Source organism: Nicrophorus vespilloides, unplaced genomic scaffold (assembly GCF_001412225.1).
Source record: "Nicrophorus vespilloides isolate i.1.1-1 unplaced genomic scaffold, Nicve_v1.0, whole genome shotgun sequence".
NCBI lineage: Eukaryota > Metazoa > Arthropoda > Insecta > Coleoptera > Silphidae > Nicrophorus > Nicrophorus vespilloides.
In genome coordinates this window covers 22,374-43,762 of record NW_017097474.1, presented here as the reverse complement: position 1 = coordinate 43,762, position 21,389 = coordinate 22,374, and the positions used below count along the sequence as shown (strand labels likewise).

The 21,389-nt window shown below is 29.4% G+C and overlaps 2 protein-coding genes across 2 annotated transcripts; one reads left to right on the top strand and one right to left on the bottom strand.

Annotated features, from left to right (window-relative positions):
• The first annotated feature begins 682 nt into the window (after positions 1 to 682).
• Positions 683 to 1,678, top strand: LOC108560199 (engulfment and cell motility protein 2-like). The gene is made up of 3 exons (XM_017917655.1): positions 683 to 1,058; positions 1,112 to 1,236; positions 1,298 to 1,678. Exons 1-3 carry the CDS (start codon positions 733 to 735, stop codon positions 1,450 to 1,452), a joined length of 606 nt encoding a protein of 201 aa, XP_017773144.1. The 5' UTR covers positions 683 to 732; the 3' UTR covers positions 1,453 to 1,678.
• A 6,009-nt stretch (positions 1,679 to 7,687) lies between these two features.
• On the bottom strand, positions 7,688 to 20,850 carry LOC108560196 (ras-related and estrogen-regulated growth inhibitor-like). Its single transcript, XM_017917651.1, has 3 exons — positions 20,743 to 20,850; positions 20,266 to 20,447; positions 7,688 to 8,000 (listed from the first exon to the last, which is right to left on the bottom strand). Exons 1-3 carry the CDS (start codon positions 20,848 to 20,850, stop codon positions 7,742 to 7,744), a joined length of 549 nt encoding a protein of 182 aa, XP_017773140.1. The 3' UTR covers positions 7,688 to 7,741.
• Positions 20,851 to 21,389: the final 539 nt, after the last annotated feature.

The following is a 21,389-nucleotide window of genomic DNA, read 5'->3' as shown; positions in this document are numbered from 1 at the left end:
ATTACAGCCAAACGTCTAAAACCACACTAATATATCGATACTTGCTAGATTCCCCAAACATTCAGCTTGTATATGCATCTTTTGTATTTATTCTATCTATTATAGTTTTCGAATAAATCAATGAAATGTAAAAACACTGCTTTTTCGAGCATTTTTTAAAATTTGAACACGAATTACAGCCAAACAGCTAAAACCACTGTAATATATCGACACTTTCCAGATTCCCCAATCATTCAGATTTCATATGCATCTTTTGTATTCATTCCATCTATTCATCTTTTGGATTCATTCTATCTATTATAGTTTTCGAGAAAATCAATGAAATGTGAAAACACCAAACATTCAGCTTTTATATGCATCTTTTGGATTCATTCTATCTATTATAGTTTTTGAGAAAATCAATGAAATGTGAAAACACTGCTTTTTCGAACGTTTCAACTTTAAACGCGTATTACAGCAATATGGATAAAAGCCCAGGAATGTATCTATACTTTAGCAGATATTTGGAAAATTGCTCACTGCTACTAATATTCGCGCCTCCCCTTAGGCTAGTCAACGCCTCCCCAGGGCGCGCCTCACAGTTTGGAAAACGCTGGCTTAGATTATTGTATAATAGTAAAAATAATGAATTTAATAACATTCTTGTATAATTTATATGATTAGTTTGTAACTTAATATTTGATATATATGTTTTCATCAATGTAGAAAGAGTTGGAGGATGATAGGATCAGAATGTTATCTACAAATCCTTGTATATTGGAGCTTTCCTCGCAATTTGCTGAAGCTAACAAGGAACTCATCAATTGCCAAAGAATGACCGTGATGAAGAAAGGTCAGATGTTCTACAAATATCCGACGAGATACTCCACCAACAAAACCATGACCTTGCTGAAGAGCAAACCGAAAATGTTCCATCTGAAACTAAGCATGAACGAGAAATGTCTAGAACTCGAGGAGCAGGATCAAAAGGTCGAGGATCGAAACAAATCTGTGATAGATATTGCCAGTATTAGACATCTCGTCATTGGACAAGCCTGTCAGCACATACAGAACGCCAGGTATTTTCACTTCCACTAAATTTTCCAATCATGTTTAAATATATAAATTTCAGTGTTTCGAGTGATAAAAGCGAATTGGTCTTTTCCCTAATGCTTCTTGAGAACGTCAATCATGACTTCTGCGCGAACACCAGGCAAATTGCCAACTATTGGATAGACGGGTTGAATATTTTGATGGGTATTTGATGAGATTTTTTTAATAATTATTTATGTTTTTTTACAATTCCACATTGTTTTAGGTAATCCACCTTGCAGCGTCGACTACGAGAAGGAATTGAAAGACATTACAGACATGGATACGTCGCTGCACTTACTGGAATTGCAGAACGTCGCTATACCTCACCTACCTCCGCCCATTCCAGCTACAACGCCAACTCTTCCTTTCCTAATTTAACTTATTCTCACATCAATTAAACTTTACTACTATTTGTGAACTTTATATCTATACTATAAGCTATATGTGACAATTTATATAATTACTAAATAATATTTGTTTTACTTGATCAACGAATATAAAATCTGGCTTACTGCGAGATTTACCCAACATTACAAGCTCTCGTATTTTAAGTGATTACTCATTAACCAAATACGACAAATTCACGTGTGAATACGAGTATTAAAGCCAAATACACAAAATATAATTTTAGATTAATTCCAAAGTTTTAGCAGTTACCAATGCAGTTCTTGTTATAAGCTGCCAAATTTATTATTGTTTTAAATACTCTAAAGTTTCATATTTTTTTCAATTACTCAATAACTTCATATACCAATTCAAAGTATTAATAGATTAATTAAAGCTAAATGTATATGACTTAATTTTAATGTAAAACCAATTACCTTTCTCGTATAATAAATTATCTAAATTTTGAAAATGCTTTAAAAACGCTGTTTTCACATTTGATAGTATTACTCAATAACTAAGTAAACTATTTAGTATAAGTCTTTTTCTTCTCAGGCTTTCGCCTTTTGTGGTGTACTTAGCCACAATACTTTTATAGTCTCAAACTATTGTACTTTTTGATTTGACTAGTTCTGCAGATACAAAAGTTCGTGCTGCTTTTCCTCAATTAGTATAAGTGAATACTATAATTGAAGCCAAGTATGTATGTAACCATAATTTAGATTTTTATAATAAATAATTCATTGATTTATAAATTCCATACACTTTATTAGTTAAAAATACTTTTATATACATTTTTTTACATATAATTGGAAGAGAATGCAAAATCTACGGTGCTACTAAACGTCTGCCGTGATCTATGGTACAATTTATAATTACGAAAGTCTGCCACAATCTACGTTCAAATTTAACAAGAAATCTATAAATATTACAAATTCGGCTTTAAGCTGATTGGAAAGGTTACAGTTTTTTCTTTAATATGCATATTTAATCTTCTAATAATGGTAAGTGATTATCCAGTAATTAAATAAAACGTGAAGACAAACAAAGAAATTTTTTTTTAACTTACTTAAAAATTATACAACTTTTTATATAACAATAGTTAATGTTATATGATAAGTTGCGCAATAAAACACTTCTTTATATGTAAATATATAAAGTTTGATTATTTTTAAGTTAAGAAAGAAAAATTAAAAATCTTATAAATTTAGCAAAAAAAAACTTGGGAAATTGAAAAATTAGATTATTTCGATGAATAATTAATATTATTTACCAATTTGTATATAAACAAATGTTTAATAATCCGAATTAATAATCTTCTATTAATATTTTCTATTTAGATAAAATTTGAAAAAATAAATTGTGTCTTTTTGTTTCAACTTTTAATGAATATTACAAGAAAACGGTAAAACTTATAAGTTTGATTATAATCTTATTTTAAAGGTGTATTACTCAATAACTAAGTAAACCATTTAGTATAAGTTTTTTTCTTCTCAGGCTTTCGCCTTTTGTGGTGTACTTAGCCACAATACTTTTATAGTCTCAAACTAGTGTACTTTTTGATTTGACTAGTTCTACAGATACAAAAGTTCGTGCTGCTTTTCTTCAATTAGTATAAGTGAATACTATAATTGAAGCCAAGTATGTATGTAACCAAGTTTACACCATGTTACATAACAGAAAACTTTTATCAATATACCCATGACTCATCTAATAGAAGTAGAAGCGTATAGATGTCAGCACAGTTTACAATTCTAACAATTTTATCAAATATAATTAAACCACAGATAATAGACAAATTTATGATTCTAACAACAATAGAAAACATTACATAATGTGTATTTATTGTTTAATGTATATAATAAGTTTAATATGCAAGAATGTTAATTAATGTTGATAAATGTTTGGAAACGATTTGGAAAAGTTATGAAACGATTTGCTTCGAAATTAGTTAATTAAATAAACGCTCGCTAAACATCTTGTTGTATTTCCCCCATAAAAGGAATCGCATTTAATGCGAATGCCATGAAACGTGTGCATCCCGTGATTTGTAGGTATTTTAATTAGCGTGTAATTAACGTTCGTAGTTATTTTCGCTGCAAAATTTCGCGTCTTTTCTAGAAAACCACAATTTTACATATTTATGAGAATGCGCTTGAATAATTTTAATGTGAGTGAGTGAATGATGGAGAGAAAGAGAAATAAGGTCGCAACTATCAATTAAACGGCGCTAATCATTGCTTCCGAGGCGATAATAAATCCTGAGATGATGGACGATCTAACGAAGAACAATAATTATTGGCGCCCGTTTTGAGAACAGAAGGCAAACAAAAATCGTAATTATATATAAAATAAATGTAATTATTAAAACGTCGTTTATTAATTGCTAGTTGTAATTAATTATTCTATTGGAGTATGTTTGTATATTAAACAGGAAACTGTGTATATTCAAATTTCGTGGTTGTCGTCGTCGTGCTGGGAATTGGGCTTCGAGGTGTTATTAAAATGTGTATAGTATGGCACGTGCAATAATTTAGAGGTGCGAAAGTGTGGCCAGGAAGTGGATCGGTTCTTCGGATTAGCAAGGAATTGCACTTAGGTGGCATAATGGGAACACTTGTAGGTCGGCCCCAGCTACATGCTTTTTAATACCGATAACTGTCCGTTGCTGTTCGCGCCGTAAATCTCCCTCAACACTTCTTCCTCCGACTCTCCGTATAACAAAATACATATACACACATATCAACAACAAAAAAGAAGTAAAAAAGAAACGAAGTACAAACAACAACCTCCGGTTTCTCAATGTTCTCTGTGGGCGGATAATGCTCGAGCAACAAATCGCGGACAGCAAATCAATTTGCGGATCAGGACTTATTGGGAAATCAAATCTAATTGAATAATTGAAATTGCAATTAAGTTTACGCATTAATAAGTGTGCATAGAAACCTTCGCACATTCCGAAACTTCCAATATAATTTATTCAATCAAGGGCGCGGTTTTCAAACGTATCAAAAAAATAAATAAATAAATAAAATAAACACAGTTAATCAGAAATGAAAACCTGAAAGTTTAATTAATTTTAAATCCTGATTGACGATAATTACACAAAAATTATTACATTTCATAAAACTAAATTGTAATGTTTTAATTTCATTTAAATTCGTTTAAGTGCATTATTTTATTAAATTTATATAATATTTTTGTTCATTGAAATCTACAATAAAAGTTAATTTATTTACCTCGCGAATCCACCATAAATTTATAAAACACGATTTTTTTTTCATAATTTTGATTTTTATAATAAATAATTCATTGATTTATATATTCCATAGACTTTATTAGTTAAAAATACTTTTATATACATTTTTTACGTATAATTGGAAGAGACTGCAAAATCTACGGTGCTACTAAACGTCTGTCGTGATTTAAGGTTCAATTTATAATTACGAAAGTCTGCCACAATCTACGTTCAAATTTAACAAGAAATCTATAAATATTACAAATGATAAGTGATCCAGTAATTAAATAAAACGTGAAGACAAACAAAGAAAATATTTTTTAACTTACTTAAAAATTATACAACTTTTTATATAACAATAGTTAATGCTATATGAAAAGTTGCGCAATAAAACACTTCTTTATATATAACTATATAAAGTTTGATTGTTTTTAAGTTAAGAGAGAAAAATTAAAAATCTTATAAATTTAGCAGAAAAAACTTGGGAAATTAAAAAATTAGATTATTTCGACAAATAATTAATATTACTTACCAATTTGTATATAAACAGATGCTTAATAATCTGAATTAATAATCGAATGTATTTTCAATTTATTTAAAATTTGCAAAAAAAAAACTTTTTGGTGTTTCGATTTTGAATGATTATTACAAGAAAAGGGTAAAACTTTTAAATATAATTATAATCTTATTTTAAAGGTGCCGGTTTTACTTTTCATTAAAATAATCGTAATTGTAATTATCTTTTGTACTTACTGAATAATTGGTAAAAATTTGAAGACACTAAATTTTTCAATTGTATTTTTTTTTAAATTTTACTTACTGAAGTAAGGTAAATAACCGCAATGGAAGAAACAATAAAATTGGAAAAGTTAGAATTTTTCTTTAATTTTCTGTTGGATCTTCTAATTATCATCACATAATTATCGAGTAATTCAATAAAACAGACAAACAAAAATAATAAAAAAAAATCTATAACTTAATAAAAAAATATTATTACTTAATAATTGCTGTATGAAAAGTTGCACAATAAAACACTTCTTTATATGTAAATATATAAAGTTTGATTGTTTTTAAGTTAATTAAGAAAAATTATAAATTTTGCAAAAAAAAACTTGGGAAATTGAAAAATTTTAAAAAAATTGTGTCTTTTTGTTTCAACTTTGAATGATTATTACAAGAAAACGGTAAAACTTAGAAATTTGATTATAATCTTATTTTAAAGGTGACGGTTTTAGCTTTCATTAAAATAATCGTAATTATAATTATCTTTTATACTTACTGAATAATTGGTAAAAATGCGAAGACATTAAATTTTTCGATTGTGATTTTTTTTATTTAAATTTTATTGTCTGAAGTAAGGTTAATAACCGCACAATAAAATGGAATTTAATAAAGGGACATAAAATTTAATTCGTGGAAGGCGAATAAAACGACGACGATTAACAATTTTATCGCGCGTAATTCCGTCCTATTACCTTATAATTAATTGTCCGAAGAGAAACGAAACGTAATTTCCGCTTTCTTACAGATCACCGAAACGCCGACCGTTTCGCGTTTACGTAAAAAAAGATCGAAGATAAACCTCTTGACGATTCTTGATTTAACTAATTCTTCGACTCTCGTTATTTTTACTTAAGCAATAATAAAAGAAGTGACTTTAAGAAGAAAACAACAAAAGTAAATACGAACTGGAAAAACTCGACTTACCTTCGATATTTTTTTTAAAATTTTAAACCAACGCATTAATTGGAAGGTATTTGGGTTAATCGCGTTTCCTGCAAGGAAACAACATTAATTGCGTTTATTTTTCTTTAAATTTATTTTTAAAATTACAAACAAAAAAAATAATAATGAACAGACATTATAATAATAAAAAAAAAAGAGGATGAAAGAGGAAATTAAAAAAAAGAGATTGTTTCTCAAATGAACGTAAACTTATGTAAACGATATGAAAACAAAAAAAAAGAAACAAAAGATTAAAACAAGTACACAGCAAGTTGAGAAAATTCTCCGTTAAATTCCTAATATGAAAACTGTTACAAATTTTGTAAAATATTCGAGGAAAAATTTATATAAATAAAATTCTTTTAATGAAAATTAGATTAATTAATTTAAGCTAAAAAAAAACATGTTTTTGGTTCAAAAAAGTCGATTGTCAATTCACAAATTTAATAATTACAATTTGCTTTACAAAAATATTGAATATTTCTTATATAATCAACAAAAAAATACAGTTTCTTTTTCTTCCATCTAACTTTTAACTTATAAATTTATATTTTTTATTCACTACGTTTCAATAAGTTATAAATTCAATTTGTTTTTTTTTTACAATAATTACATAAAAATATTAATATTTTTTCTTTCAGTAATTTACAATAAATCAATATTAAAGACACTGAACATGTTTTAAAACACTTTCATTTGATAAGAAAACAATTTAAGGACACTTAAAAATAGAAATTAATTAAATACGTTTCTTACATAATTCAAGTTTTTTGTTCGTTGTTTTTGAGATCAAACAATGTTGCTTCTTCTCCTAAACAGTTCAAATGTCGCCAGAAACAATTGAAGAAGAAGCGTTTGTGCTTTTGTTTAATTTATTATATAAGGATCGATCTGTAAGAACAAAAGGAAAAAAAATAATAACTAAATAGTTAAAGACGCTTAATGAATAATTTACACTATTTAATACAAAACAAACTACAAACTACATCTTTTTATCACATTTTATGGGCGGTTAATGGATCTTGTGTTCATCGTCTAATTACATTATTTATATATATATTTATAATCGTATAAATTTCTATAAGATTGATGTAATAATTATGTATAATTACAATTAAAAGGCACGTGAGTTTCTTCGTTTTACAAAAAAAATATTAATAATTAGTAAATTAAAAAAAACAAACAATAATTAATTAATTATATTAATTAATAATAATTAAAATAGGAAGGAACTTTGATAATATTAATGTAGTTATCGTCTTCTGCGACTTCCAAAAAAAAATATTCTTCGTTTCGGCGATGTTTATTTTTTTTGCGTTTTTATATGCTAAGAGATGGTCGTTTCTTTCGATCTCCTTTGGAGTTCTTTCCGAAGATGTTGCCGAGCACTTTGGAGACGCTGTTGACGCCCAATTTCCTCCGGATCGGGAGGGCTTTCAGCAGCTGCACGGATCTGGCTTCTCTTAACAAAGATTGGAAAGCTAAAGAGACTCCAGCGAAGTTTTCGGCGGCGCTCACCTCGTAGAACTGACACCCGAATTGCAAGGATAACTCCTGTCCATCGTCCACGCAGATTTGTCTGTAACAACAAAAAAAAATGATCAGAGAAATCCTTTAGAGAAATCGATTATGAATAGTTGATTTACAGCGAAACTTTAATTAAACCTAATGCGATGATGACAAATTAGTTTCGTCTCAATATTTTTTCGAAGCGTAAGAAAAAAAATAAATAAATAAATACAAATAAACGTAAAAGTACAAACAGTTTCGAAGACGAAGTGAGAGAAAACGGGAGATATTTATTAGGTGTCACAGATTATTGGCGGCCCAGCCTTCATTCACTTCGCTGAAAGTGAAACTGGTAAATGACTTTGGCCGTTTAATGCATTGCCGATAACTCAATGTCTCTCTTGTCTCTCTTTCTTTCTTTAACTCGTGTCTTCTAAATGGCATTCCGATTGTGAGAGTGAGCGAGATGCGATGGGATTTCATTCGTCTGTCCGTTATTTTCAGCGGGTGAGAGAAGGAACGGACGACTCGTTTCCTAATTACGCAATTGATTAATTGTCGGAAATCGAAGTGGGAAAATCGATTCGCCGGTCGAGACGTGTAATTATCGCCGTGTTCCGTCCTTCTGACCTCTCTACTCTACTCTCTCTCTCGCTCACTCATTCACTCTCTTCGACTCTCTTCACCAACGTCTGTTCTTGTAATAAGCTGTGTACAAATGCATTTCTCAATCAATTGATGTGCGCAAATTCAAATTCAAAATAATTTAATTATAGATGTTCATAACAGGTTGTTACTTTTTTTTCAGTAATTTTCAATAATCTCCTGAAATTATAGAAATTATTACATCAACAAGATGAGCATAGAAATTGTGAAAAGTTCCATTAAAAAAACAAGTCAACATCAACAAGTTGAGCATATAAATTGCGAAAAAGTTCATTTTTATTTAATATTTCAATTGGAAAAATGAAGAAATCAATATAATTAGAACTTAATATCAAGGTGTATCTCTCTTCGACTCTCTTCACCAACGTCTGTTCATGTAATAAGCTGTGTACAAATGCATTTCTCAATCAATTGATGTGCGCAAATTCAAACTCAAAATAATTTAATTATAGATGTTCATAACAGGTTGTTACTTTTTTTTCAGTAATTTTCAATAATCTCCTGAAATTATAGAAATTATTACATCAACAAGATGAGCATAGAAATTGTGAAAAAGTTACATTAAAAAAACAAGTCAACATCAACAAGTTGAGCATATAAATTGCGAAAAAGTTCATTTTTCTTTAATATTTCAATTGGAAAAATGAAGAAATCAACATAATTAGAACTTAATATCAAGATGTATCTCTCTTCGACTCTCTCAGCAATGTCTGTTCTTGTAATAAGCTGTGTACTAATGCATTTCTCAATCAATTGATGTGCGCAAATTCAAACTCAAAATAATTTTATTATAGATGTTCATAACAGGTTGTTACTTTTTTTTCAGTAATTTTCAATAATCTCCTGAAATTATAGAAATTATTACATCAACAAGATGAGCATAAACATTGTGAAAAAGTTCCATTAAAAAAAACACATTTTTTTTAATATTTCATATGGAAAAATCAACAAACAATCAATTGATGTTTGCAAAATGAAACTCGAAAAAATATAGCATAATTAATTATAGATGTTTATAGTAGGTTCTTACTTTTCTCCAGTAAGTTTCAATAATCTTCTGAAATTATAGAAATTATTACATCAACAAGTTGAGCATAGAAATTGTGAAAAAGTTCAATTTTCTTTAATATTTCAATTGGAAAAATGAAGAAATCAAAATCAAAAAAGATTTTTTCAACTTTGATCGTAAATTACAAGAAGTCGGCAATAGTTAGAAATATGACGAATAGCATATTACAAAGTCTATATATTTTGCTTTAATTTGTGTTTGTTTTTCATAATTGCGTTCTGTATAGTTATTGAGATAATTGATGATTTATAAAGACACTCGATTTTTCGAGGTTCAAAAAACGTTTTTTCAACTTTGACCGTAAATTACAAGAAATCGGCAATAGTTACAAATATGACTGATATCATATTGGAAAGTATATATATTTTGCTTTAATTTGCGTTTTCTATCATAATTGTTTTCTGTATAGTTATTGAGAAAATTGATGATAAGTGAAGACTCTCGATTTGTCGAGGCTCAAAAATCATTTTTTCAACTTTGACCGGAAATTACAAGAAATTGGAAATAGTTACAAATATGATTGATAGCTTATTGGTAAGTATATATATTTTGCTTTAATTTGCGTTTTTTTTTCATAATTGTGTCTTGTATAGTTATTGAGAAAATTGATGATTAGTGAAGACTCGCAATTTTTCGAGGCTCAAAAATTATTTTTTCAACTTTGACCGTAAATTACAGGAAATCGTCAATAGTTGCAAATATGACTGAAAGCATCTTGGAAATTCTATATATTTTGCTTCAATTTGCGTTGTTTTTCATAAATGTGTCATGTAGAGTTATTGAGAAAATTGATGATTTGTGATTTTTCGATTTTTCGAGGCTCAAAAAACATTTTTTCAACTTTGACCGTAAATTACAAGAAACCGGTAATAGTTACAAATACCACTGATAGCATATTAGAAAGTCTATATATTTTGCTTTGATTTGCATATTTTTTCATAATTGTGTCGTGTATAGTTATTGAGAAAATTGATGATTTGTGAAGACACTCGATTTTTCGAGCCTCAAAAATGTTTTTTCAAATTTGACCGTAAATTACAAGAAACCGGTAATAGTTACAAATATGACTGATAGCATATTGGAAAGTCTATATATTTTGCTTTAATTTGCGTTCTTTTTCATAATTGTGTCCTAACATAATTGTGTCATAAATTAATGATTTGTGAAGACACTCGATTTTTCGAGGATCAAAAAACCTTTTTTCAAATTTGACCGTAAATTACAAGAAATCGGCATGATTTTGTGAAGATGATTTAATGAATTGTAAACTTTACATATTATAAGCAAACTTCATTTAAAGTTTAATAATAATCATCTTAATCCAGATTATTTTTTCTAGAAAATTGAAAATTTATTGTTTGATCTTATCATGTTGTTACTATTGAGAATAACTTATGTAGAGTATTGTGACCTTTCTCAATGTAAGCTTGATTTAACATGATCTTTGGTCTTTTTAGTGTTTTCGAGCTTTGCACAATGAAAATGAATAAATTCGTGAAAATAAAGTTTTAACGGACTTCGTGTTTGGCTTAGTTCTACAAGGTGTAGAAAGGTGTTACTAATCCATTTTACGACTTTTGGTCGTAACGTTCTCAACACTAAAAAGAAGAAAAAAAAGACCAAAGGGCAAACACATTACACTCGCTGACCAAACAGATTTAATAATGCAGATATATACCTCAAGCAATACGAAAACTGTAAGTTCACTCAGTCAATCCTTATTTGATTTTTAGTTTGGAATGGTACAAGAAGAATGGCAAATAATGATAGTAATGAGCATGAATCCTCGAGCCTCTTTCTCTTCGCGCATTTCATTATTCAGAGAGTGGTGTTCTGAGTGCATCTGTATCTGTGCATACGCTTATGTACATATACATATATATTAATGTGTACGTTTGAATGCATGTAATTTATAAGATCCAAGTCTCCACAGTGAACGAGTGAGACGTTTACATATGTCATACAAACATATTTGGATAAACATAGATATTATAAAGTCTAGCACGCTTATTATCTTTAATCTAATGCGACACAAAACGTAATACGTTGTATGTTGTTACTACGTACATACATGCATGTATACGTATACATGAATACATACGTACTGCATAACATGCAGAAAACCAATTACGGATCTGGCGAGTGCAACTTTCATGTCTTCATTTGCTGAAACTCAAAACGCACTTCGCCCTTCTCTTTCCAATCGACTCATTTGCGTTTCATTATAGAATAATCCATTAAGAATATAGCTTTTCAGCTCCAATTTCATTCCGCAATTATCCTAACAATATTTGACATAATTTAATTTAAACATTCTTAATTAAATAAAATTAAATAATGTACAATCATTTTCAACATTTTTTTTATGATTATTATTATTATTATTAATAAAGACAAATAATGGTAATAAAACAAAGAATTTATTGTAAAATATGAATGTTTAACTTCATAAAGTTATAAAATTGCATTCATGAAAAAGGTCAAAAATAAGTTTTTCTAATTATGAAAATATTTTTAATTAATTGAAAGTAATTGAAGTTTAAAATAATGCCGATAATTGAAGAATTTTCTTAATTAATACTACAAATACTACATTTTGGACCAAAAGAATAAATATAAGTTATTCTCAAGTTATTTCATAGATTTGTTTTAGCACGATAATTTGCAAACAAACTTGACGAACTAAATAACTTAACATTTAGTAACAATTTCGCAAAGTAAATTCCACGCTAAACATGAAACGAACAAAAATATAAAACATTTTGTCTCATTTCCATCGAACGAATTCGTTATTATTTTCGTTCACTTTCTACAATTATTATTCAATCCACTTATGAATCGGCCGTAAAACTCGACTGTCTCTACTAAACCAATTCATTTTATATTTATTGTATATTATTATTATCTTTTTTTATTTCGTTTCTTCGTTTCTGTAGTTAAAGTCTGTTCACTTTTCATTTTCACTTCTTTCGTAGCGAAACGTGGGTGGACAAAATACTACAATTTATGTTACGTCTCACGTTTTTAACTCCAAGAAGAAATCGACAATATTTTCCGGATTACGCTAATCGCGGCTGTAAAATACTTGTTTTACTGATCCGCTGATTAGCTTTTACTTCTGCGTCGATTCTTATTGAGAACTATACACTTGCTGTTCCCATACTTTTATTTATTTATTTCTTTCAACAATGACGCTGTGTGTGCTAATTTTAATTGGACATAAACTGGCAGGTTTTCAGGCATTCCAATTTAGATGCAGAAACGTTCGGTTTTCTCCTATATATACAGTTTTTTTTTTGTTGTTGTTGCTCTTTCTTTTCTCTTCTTTTTCGCAAGAAAAGCCTTCCAGACCTGATATTTATTATACCTACAAACTACTATTAGTCTGCATACCTCTAATTATCCGTCTGTATGTTAACCACTCCACTCTATTTGCTCAGCACAGTTGCCAAGGCGACCTCCAAGACTATCATCGTTTCTAACTCGATTCTTTCTCGAACCAATTTACCTTTCAAATAAGTCTCTTTCTCTCATTGTCCGCAATTTTGTTACCTTTTATACCAAACTAAGACTGCTTTAACTACACTTCAGAAATAATACAGAAAATTAACCACAAATATCTTAAGAATATATCTTAAATATCTTAAAATATCTTAAGAATTTGTTTAATAAACAAGACTGCTTTAACTAGACTTCAGAAATAACACAGAAAATTAACAACAAATATCTTAAGAATATGTCTTAAATATCTTAAGAATTTGTTTAATAAACAAGACTGCTTTAACTACACTTCAAAAATACCACAGAAAATTAACAACAAATATCTTAAGAATATGTCTTAAATATCTTAAAATATCTTAAGAATTTGTTTAATAAACAAGACTGCTTTCACTTCAGAAATAACACAGAAAATTAACCACAAATATCTTAAGAATATATCTTAAATATCTTAAAATATCTTAAGAATTTGTTTAATAAACAAAAATAAATTCTATAACTTGAGTCACAAATATCTCAAAAATAGTAAAGAAATTCCATAAAATAATAATAAATAACTATTTTTTTAATTAAATAAACATACAGCAATTTGTTAAAGTATTAACATTCTTCGAAAACCCTTCATTATCTACTACACAATAAGCTATTGACCGAATTTGACTGCATAACTGTTTCCTATTGGAAGTGTAATAAATTTAGTCTCTTCTCTTATTTATGCTTGTGCTTATGTGCAACAAAGTCCGTAGATATTTTTGTTTCCTTCTTTCTAGTTTCAAGTCATATCTCAAATTCGAGCGTAGGCTTTGCTGGAGAAAACAATAAACTAAAGAAAAAATGAAAGTGTGTAAAATAGAAGATCGAATTGCACGCAATAAATAGGTGTCAAGATTTCTTTTCTATTTCTTCATTATGAAACTAGTGTAAAATAAATTTAGTCAAAAATGTATAAATTTTCTTCTGCGTTTTCTTATTTTTTAGATTAATTTAATTAGTTTTTATTTTGTTAACAAATACAAATTTGTTAAATTAAAAAAATAATCAAGTGAGTGAATTGGGAAATTTTTGTTTTCAGAACGTGAAGGCTAATAAAAATGTTAAAAAAAGAACGTATTTTAGTCTGTCAATCAAAGGTGGAGAAGTGAGGCAGCAGAAAATAAGGAGCGCATGCAATTAATGTGATTAATTATAAGGTAAACTTCGGAGTCAACGGAATTATAATGTGTAATGAACCGGACTCTCTTCAGCAGATGGAGTCCTCCTCGGTGAATTCCCCCGGGGGCCACCGAATACCACTCAAAACCATCAACTGTTCGTCACCTGAGGCCGAACTTCGGACACACCCACGGACCTAAACCTAATTATCATTGCTTCGAAACAAAAACAAAAACAAAAATAGTCTGAAACAATAACAAAACGAAAACAGATACCAAAGAAAAACAAAAGCTTGATTCGGATTAGAGGTAATTAAAAATACGCCGAAATCAATCGGGCTGACGCAAATTAGTATAATTTAGCGAAGATTTCAACCCGAGGCTGACGTGAAAAAAAAAATATGAAATTAGTTTCGGTAATTAATCAACTTCGGTTCTGCTCTAATTAGATTCAGTTCGATTCATTTTAAAGTTTAATTGTTTTGGATGTTGTGTAAATGCTGTAATAGTAAAGTATACAACATGATGTATGATATTAATATAAAAGTGTGTCAAACTAATTGACAGTTGTTTCATCCTTTGCTGTGTATTATTATATACATAAGCCAAGTTTCTTATGTAAAGGATTGGGCGGATATATCCGCCGCGCATTTGTAAAGGGTTATTAATTGGTACAACTGAAGTATTTTCATATTAAAAATAGATTCGGATGCAACTTTATAAAATTTTATACTTCTTTAAAATAAAGTTAAATTGTTTTGGATGTTGTGTAAATGCCATAATAGTAAAGTATACAACATGATGTATGATATTAATATAAAAGTGTGTCAAACTATTTGACAGTTGTTTTATCCTTTGCTGTGTATTATTATATACATAAGCCAACTTTCTTAAGTAAAGGATTGGGCGGTTATATCCGCCGAGCATTCATAAAGGGTTATTAATTGGTACAACTGAAGTATTTTCATATTAAAAATAGTATCGGATGCAACTTTATAAAATTTTACACTTCTTTAAAATAAAGTTAAATTGTTTTTGATGTTGTGTAAATGCCATAATATTATAGTATACAACATGATGTATGATATTAATATAAAAGTGTGTCAAATTAATTGACAGTTGTTTTATCCTTTGCTGTGTGTTATTATATACATAAGCCAAGTTTCTTAAGTAAAGGATTGGGCGGATATATCCGCCGCGCATTCATAAAGGGTTATTAATTGTTACAACTGAAGTATTTTCATATTAAAAATAGATTCGGATGCAACTTTATAAAATTTTATACTTCTTTAATTTAAAGTTAAATTGTTTTCGGTGATGTGTAAACAGTATAAAGTTGCGTAAAATGATATAGAAATATTTTATTTTTAAAATTTGTTTGTAACTTGAAAATTTGGATACGTTTCTTGGAATAATGTAAATAAAATAATATATGCAGTCTGCGCAAGGACAAGGGTCGATGGTTCGTGAAGAGTGAGTTACGTAAGAGCACAATGGTAGTGAGAACAATCGGAAAATGTTTTTTGGGTTCCTAAAATGGATCGAATCCGATACGTCGATCCTGGCTCGGATATAACGAAGAAAGCCACCCCACAATCCATCCATCGCATAATACGACAATCATCCAGATACGAAGTTATAGACCATTGTTTCGAGCGCAAGAAATTCAACGTTAACCTGTTGCAGTTACCTAATGTTTATATGCAATACTTTCACGGTTCTAGGTCAAGAACATTGTAAAACGCCTTGTTTACCGCATTATTTATTTAATTTATGCGCGCGCGATTCTTTCCTCGTTTTGCTGCATCCAAGAAGAAAATCTCCTTATTATATTTTATTTACAAACCACATTTTTTCTTCTACAGTCAGCTTAGATTTCCACGTAATTTGCTTTTATTAAAGTCGTAAAAGTTTGCAGGTAAATAAATAACGAACTGAAACAACAACAGTTCTGATATGATTCTTATTTATTTTTTTTTAACTCTTCAGCATTTTCGTTATGTCAAGAGAAGAGATGAGACGAAGTCTAAATGGGGGCTTGTTAAAATAATCCACGGTTTCGAGAGAGACGCTTCATTACTGTCAATCAAGCAACCCTTTGTTGTCTTCCGGAATGCTCGATTTCTCGAATTAACATTTTCGTTGTGCTCTTGCGTTACGTGATTTTATCCGGACAGAGATACCATTTACATCTCGTAAAACGCATTTACCTATTATAGATGGATGGACGTATGTATGTTTGTGTATATATATATAGAGTAGAGTGTAGATACATAGATATATCTATATGCATGATGCACTTTGAATGCGGAGGCTTCTCATTCGATTGACTCCTTTTATCATTATCGAGGACGTCGGAGGATGGGTGGAATGCCGTGCATTCGATTTATGTGTGTAGACTCGTGAGAAGTCAAGTGATTTTCTATTTAATGTCAAATTAAGATCAGCGTTTGCCTCGCGATTGAAGCAATCGGAATTCCTATCCACCGCCGCTGCGGCTGCATTTCGCATAACAAAAGCGAGCCAGAAGAGTTCACGGCGAATTATTCCACAGTTTAAACCAATTTAACTGTCCTCACGGATAAGGCCATAACCAGAGGAGGATCGTACTCTACTACTACTACTATTACCACTCTTCACCAACATCCGAAGAGTGCACAGTTCCATTACGATTCAAGTCGATCTTCAACAATAAACTACGATCACAATCGACATTATCCTGGATAACAAACATTACGATTATTATCTAAATATTTATAGCACTAATTTACATTAATTAGCTAAATCCTCTATTATGAATTTATTAATTAACTTTAAGTTAACAAAAGGTTGATGATCTCTGATTTAACTAAATTTAAAGCTGTGATTAAATGCGCGAAAGGAGCAACGAACCTTTTATGAATGTAAGTTAGCACTTCATTCTTTATATTAAGCACGTATTCTTCTACCCAAATGTTTAAGGTGGATATAAGAATGCGCGAAAGAAAGAAGGTGTGAAGGTGTCAGTTGTCTCGAAATATCACACAGAGATATAAGTTTTGCAAAAAAAAAAACGCGTGGGCTTCGCGAATAATGAAAAACAAAACAAAAATAACTTTATACTTGCACGAAATAAAACAACAACAACAACAAAAGAAAAGAATGTCAATTGTGCGAGCTCGCAAAAGGTGGCGATATATCACCTAGGCGAGATGCTCGGACCTCCCATTACAATCCGATATAACCCTTTAAGATTGTTACCATGGCGCCACTTTCTTCGGCAACGGGAGGTCGCAGGTCATTGTCATTACCTGCAGATCGTAGCCCAACTATTACCATAATCATCATTATTGGTATGATCAGACGCAACGTTGTTAACGCATCTCGAACGTGGAGTGGAGGATCGAAAAATATGTGGTGAAGATTTATTGAGATCAACGCACTTGTACGCTATCAATTTCACTATGGCTCCACCATCATCATCATTGAAAACGTACCCATCGGAATGATAGATTTTCTGGTAATAATAATATCAGGTTGTTGCGCGCCTCTCGTTTCAATTGAAAAGATTTATTCAATTTAGAATCAAATACATCATTCCAAAACTATGTATTACTGTAAATCTTGGGAATCTCGTTAAGTCTACAAAATAATGCTCATCCATCATTCTGCATTGCATCACGTTAATAAATTAATGAAAATTCTAATTGATATAAACAAAATTTAATTACAAATTTTAATTCTCTAAATTTTTTGATCTTAAATATGATAATTTCTATTTGAAATCAGTTCATACTTATATAATTACAAAACATGAAAATGTGAGTAAAAAGTAATGAAAATGTTATGAAATTATTTCATTCTCAAATTTTCAATATTCAAAAAATAACTTAAAATAAATTGAAAGATTAATTATTGACAATAGTTTCATTAATAAACTAATTAAAATTCTAATTGAAACTAACAAAATTTATTTACAAATTTTAATTCTCTACATTTTTTAATATAAAATATGAGATTTTCTAGTTGATATTAAATATCAGTTCATACTTTTATAATTACAAAACATGAAAATTTTAGTAAAAAGTAATGAAAATGTTATGAAAATATTTCATTCTCAAATTTTCAATATTCAAAAATAACTTCAAATAAATTGAGACATTATTGACAATAGTTTCATTAATAAACTAATTAAAATTCTAATTGAAACTAACAAAATTTATTTACAAATTTTAATTCTATACATTTTTTAATATAAAATATGAGAATTTCTAGTTGATATTAAATATCTGTTCATACATTTATAATTACATAACATGAAAATGTAAGTAAAAAGTAATGAAAATGTTATGAAATTATTTCATTCTCAAATGTTCAATATTCAAAAAATAACTTAAATTAAATTGAGACATTATTGACAATAGTTTCATTAATAAACTAATTAAAATTCTAATTGAAATTAACAATTTTAATTACAAATTTTATACATTTTAATTCTCTACATTTTTTTGATATAAAATATAAGAATTTCTAGTTTATATTAAAGAATAGTTCGTAGTTTAATAATTATATATTTTCCAAAAAAAAAACATGTAAATTTTAGTAAAAAGTAATAAAAATGTTATGAAATTATTTCATTCTAAAATTGTCTATATTCAAAAAAATAACTTAAATAAAATTGAAATAGTTTCAAAATTAATGAAAATTCTAATTGAAACTAACAAAATTTAATTACAAATTTTAATTCTATACATTTTTTGATCTAAAATATGATATTAAATATTAGTTCATACTTTTATAATTATAAAACATGAAAATGTGAGTAAAAAGTAATGAAAATGTTATGAAATTATTTCATTCTCAAATTTTCAATATTCAAAAATAACTTCAAATAAATTGAGACATTAATTATTGACAATAGTTCATTAATAAACTAATTAAAATTCTAATTGAAATTAACAATTTTAATTACAAATTTTATACATTTTAATTCTCTACATTGATATAAAAACGTAAATTTTAGTAAAAAGTAATAAAAATGTTATGAAATTATATCAGTCTAAAATTGTCTATATTCAAAAAAATAACTTAAATAAAATTGAAATAGTTTCAAAATAAATGAAAATTCTAATTGAAATTAAGAACTTTAATAATGAATCCAATTTAATATATAAAATATATTTTTATTTTTAGTTGATATTAAATAATAACTTTATAAATATTTCTTCAAGCTTTTTTAATTATATATTTCCCCAAGGAATATTAAAAAAAATATGAAAAAAGTAGTAAAAATTAGCAGAATTATTTCATTCCCAAATTATTAACATTAAAAAACTTGTTAAATTTATATTTAAATATCGAAAATAATTTGAAAGATATTTTTAGTGTTTCCTTTCGCATGGGATGAATCAATATTCAGGTATAAAATTCTCAGTATTTGAAGAATGAAGAATGTGTTAACGAATATTGTATATGAGTAAGCAAGGAATGTCTGTCTGTAATGGATGCATCCTTTGTTCGAAAAATAAAATTTTTGTGTGAAGATGGTAATTTAAGTGAGCTGTTAATTTAATGATTAATATTGTGTGATGATTTCTTTGTTAATATGTATATGGAAGATGTTCTTTTTTTGCCCGAAAAATGATGATGATGTGACCCCGATCCGAGGCGGATGCTCCCCGGCGGCGGCCGCAATGAGAGACGATATCCTTTCAATCTAACAGCACATCCAGTCGACCGGGCATAAATCAGGATTCCTCAGCATGTACGTACACACATATATATATATCAGCGAAGAGTCTGCTTGCCTTTACCTATCTACCTACCTACCAAACATCCATCCGAGTGATGGTTGAGGTAGTTGTGGTGGTGGTAGCAGCAATGCAGTCAGTAGTAATAGTATAGTTGGAAGAGTAGTTTTATTGTTCCCCTTTAGCAAATTTCCTCGTGCCAAAACCGAACCGGCAACTTACCTAGAATGGTCGAGATCTCTTTTATTCCCTAATAGGAGACTCGTATAATAGGATGGCAGTTTTAATTTAGCGAGTTGTCCGAGCAGCTCCTGCGCTTCGTGAAAACTATGTCTGTCGCTCACGGAATACACAACCACGAAGGCCTCTCCCCATCGGATGTGCTCGTAAAGGCAGCCGTTCTTCTGAAACAAAACGAAACACCTGAAGCCAAAAAGATTCCACTGACTCAATGCCATTACAACCCATCACCCATTACCATCATCATCATTATTATTATTATTACCATTACCATCATCATCATTTTTCAAATTACTATTATCAATCAAACACCTGCATCACATGCACCACCATAGGCCCGCATCCACACCCAATTACACCTTTCAGAACTCCGATTTGTCCTGAAACTCTTCTCTCTCAACACGAAACTATTTATTCCACGTCACCGGCGCGTGCAATTTCCACTAAATTGTAGCCTACTTTCCTCACGGCAAGTTCGCACGCCTTTTTTGCATATGAGGTAAGACCCTTCAACCGCTCTTTATCTTTTCCTCGCGCTGTCGTTTGACTCGCCTCGTGCAATTTCATGTTTATAATTTTTATGCATTCCTCCACCTCCTCCTCCTTCATTTTACTTCTTTTCTTCTCCTTCTTCACGACGAGACTTCCTTCTTTTCCGACAAGCGTGGGCCGCATTCTTTTAATTAATCTTCCGCACTTCAGACGATGCCCCAAATTACAATTTTATACAGCACGTCCCAACAATCCCATCTTCTCAACATTCATTCAATCTCATTTATATTACATAATATTATTACAAGAAAATTAAAAACATTGATAATTTCATTCAAAATTTGTAAATTTTAATTAATACTATATTTCAAGAATAAGAATCGCCAGGTATATGAAATAATTTTACACAAAAATGATGTCCCGGTTTAGCAATGCTCATGTCTCTGTATATACATACGTACAAGATAATAGCGTTTTCTTCGTGGATCGAATGGAGATGGGTTTCGTGGAGGATGAGAAGAAGGAAGGAGGCTACTTCGTATTCTGAAGGAGAGCGAAGAGCAGAGGAGGCGAAATTGAAATGACACGGGGCTCTCTGTGTTATTGCGCGTCTT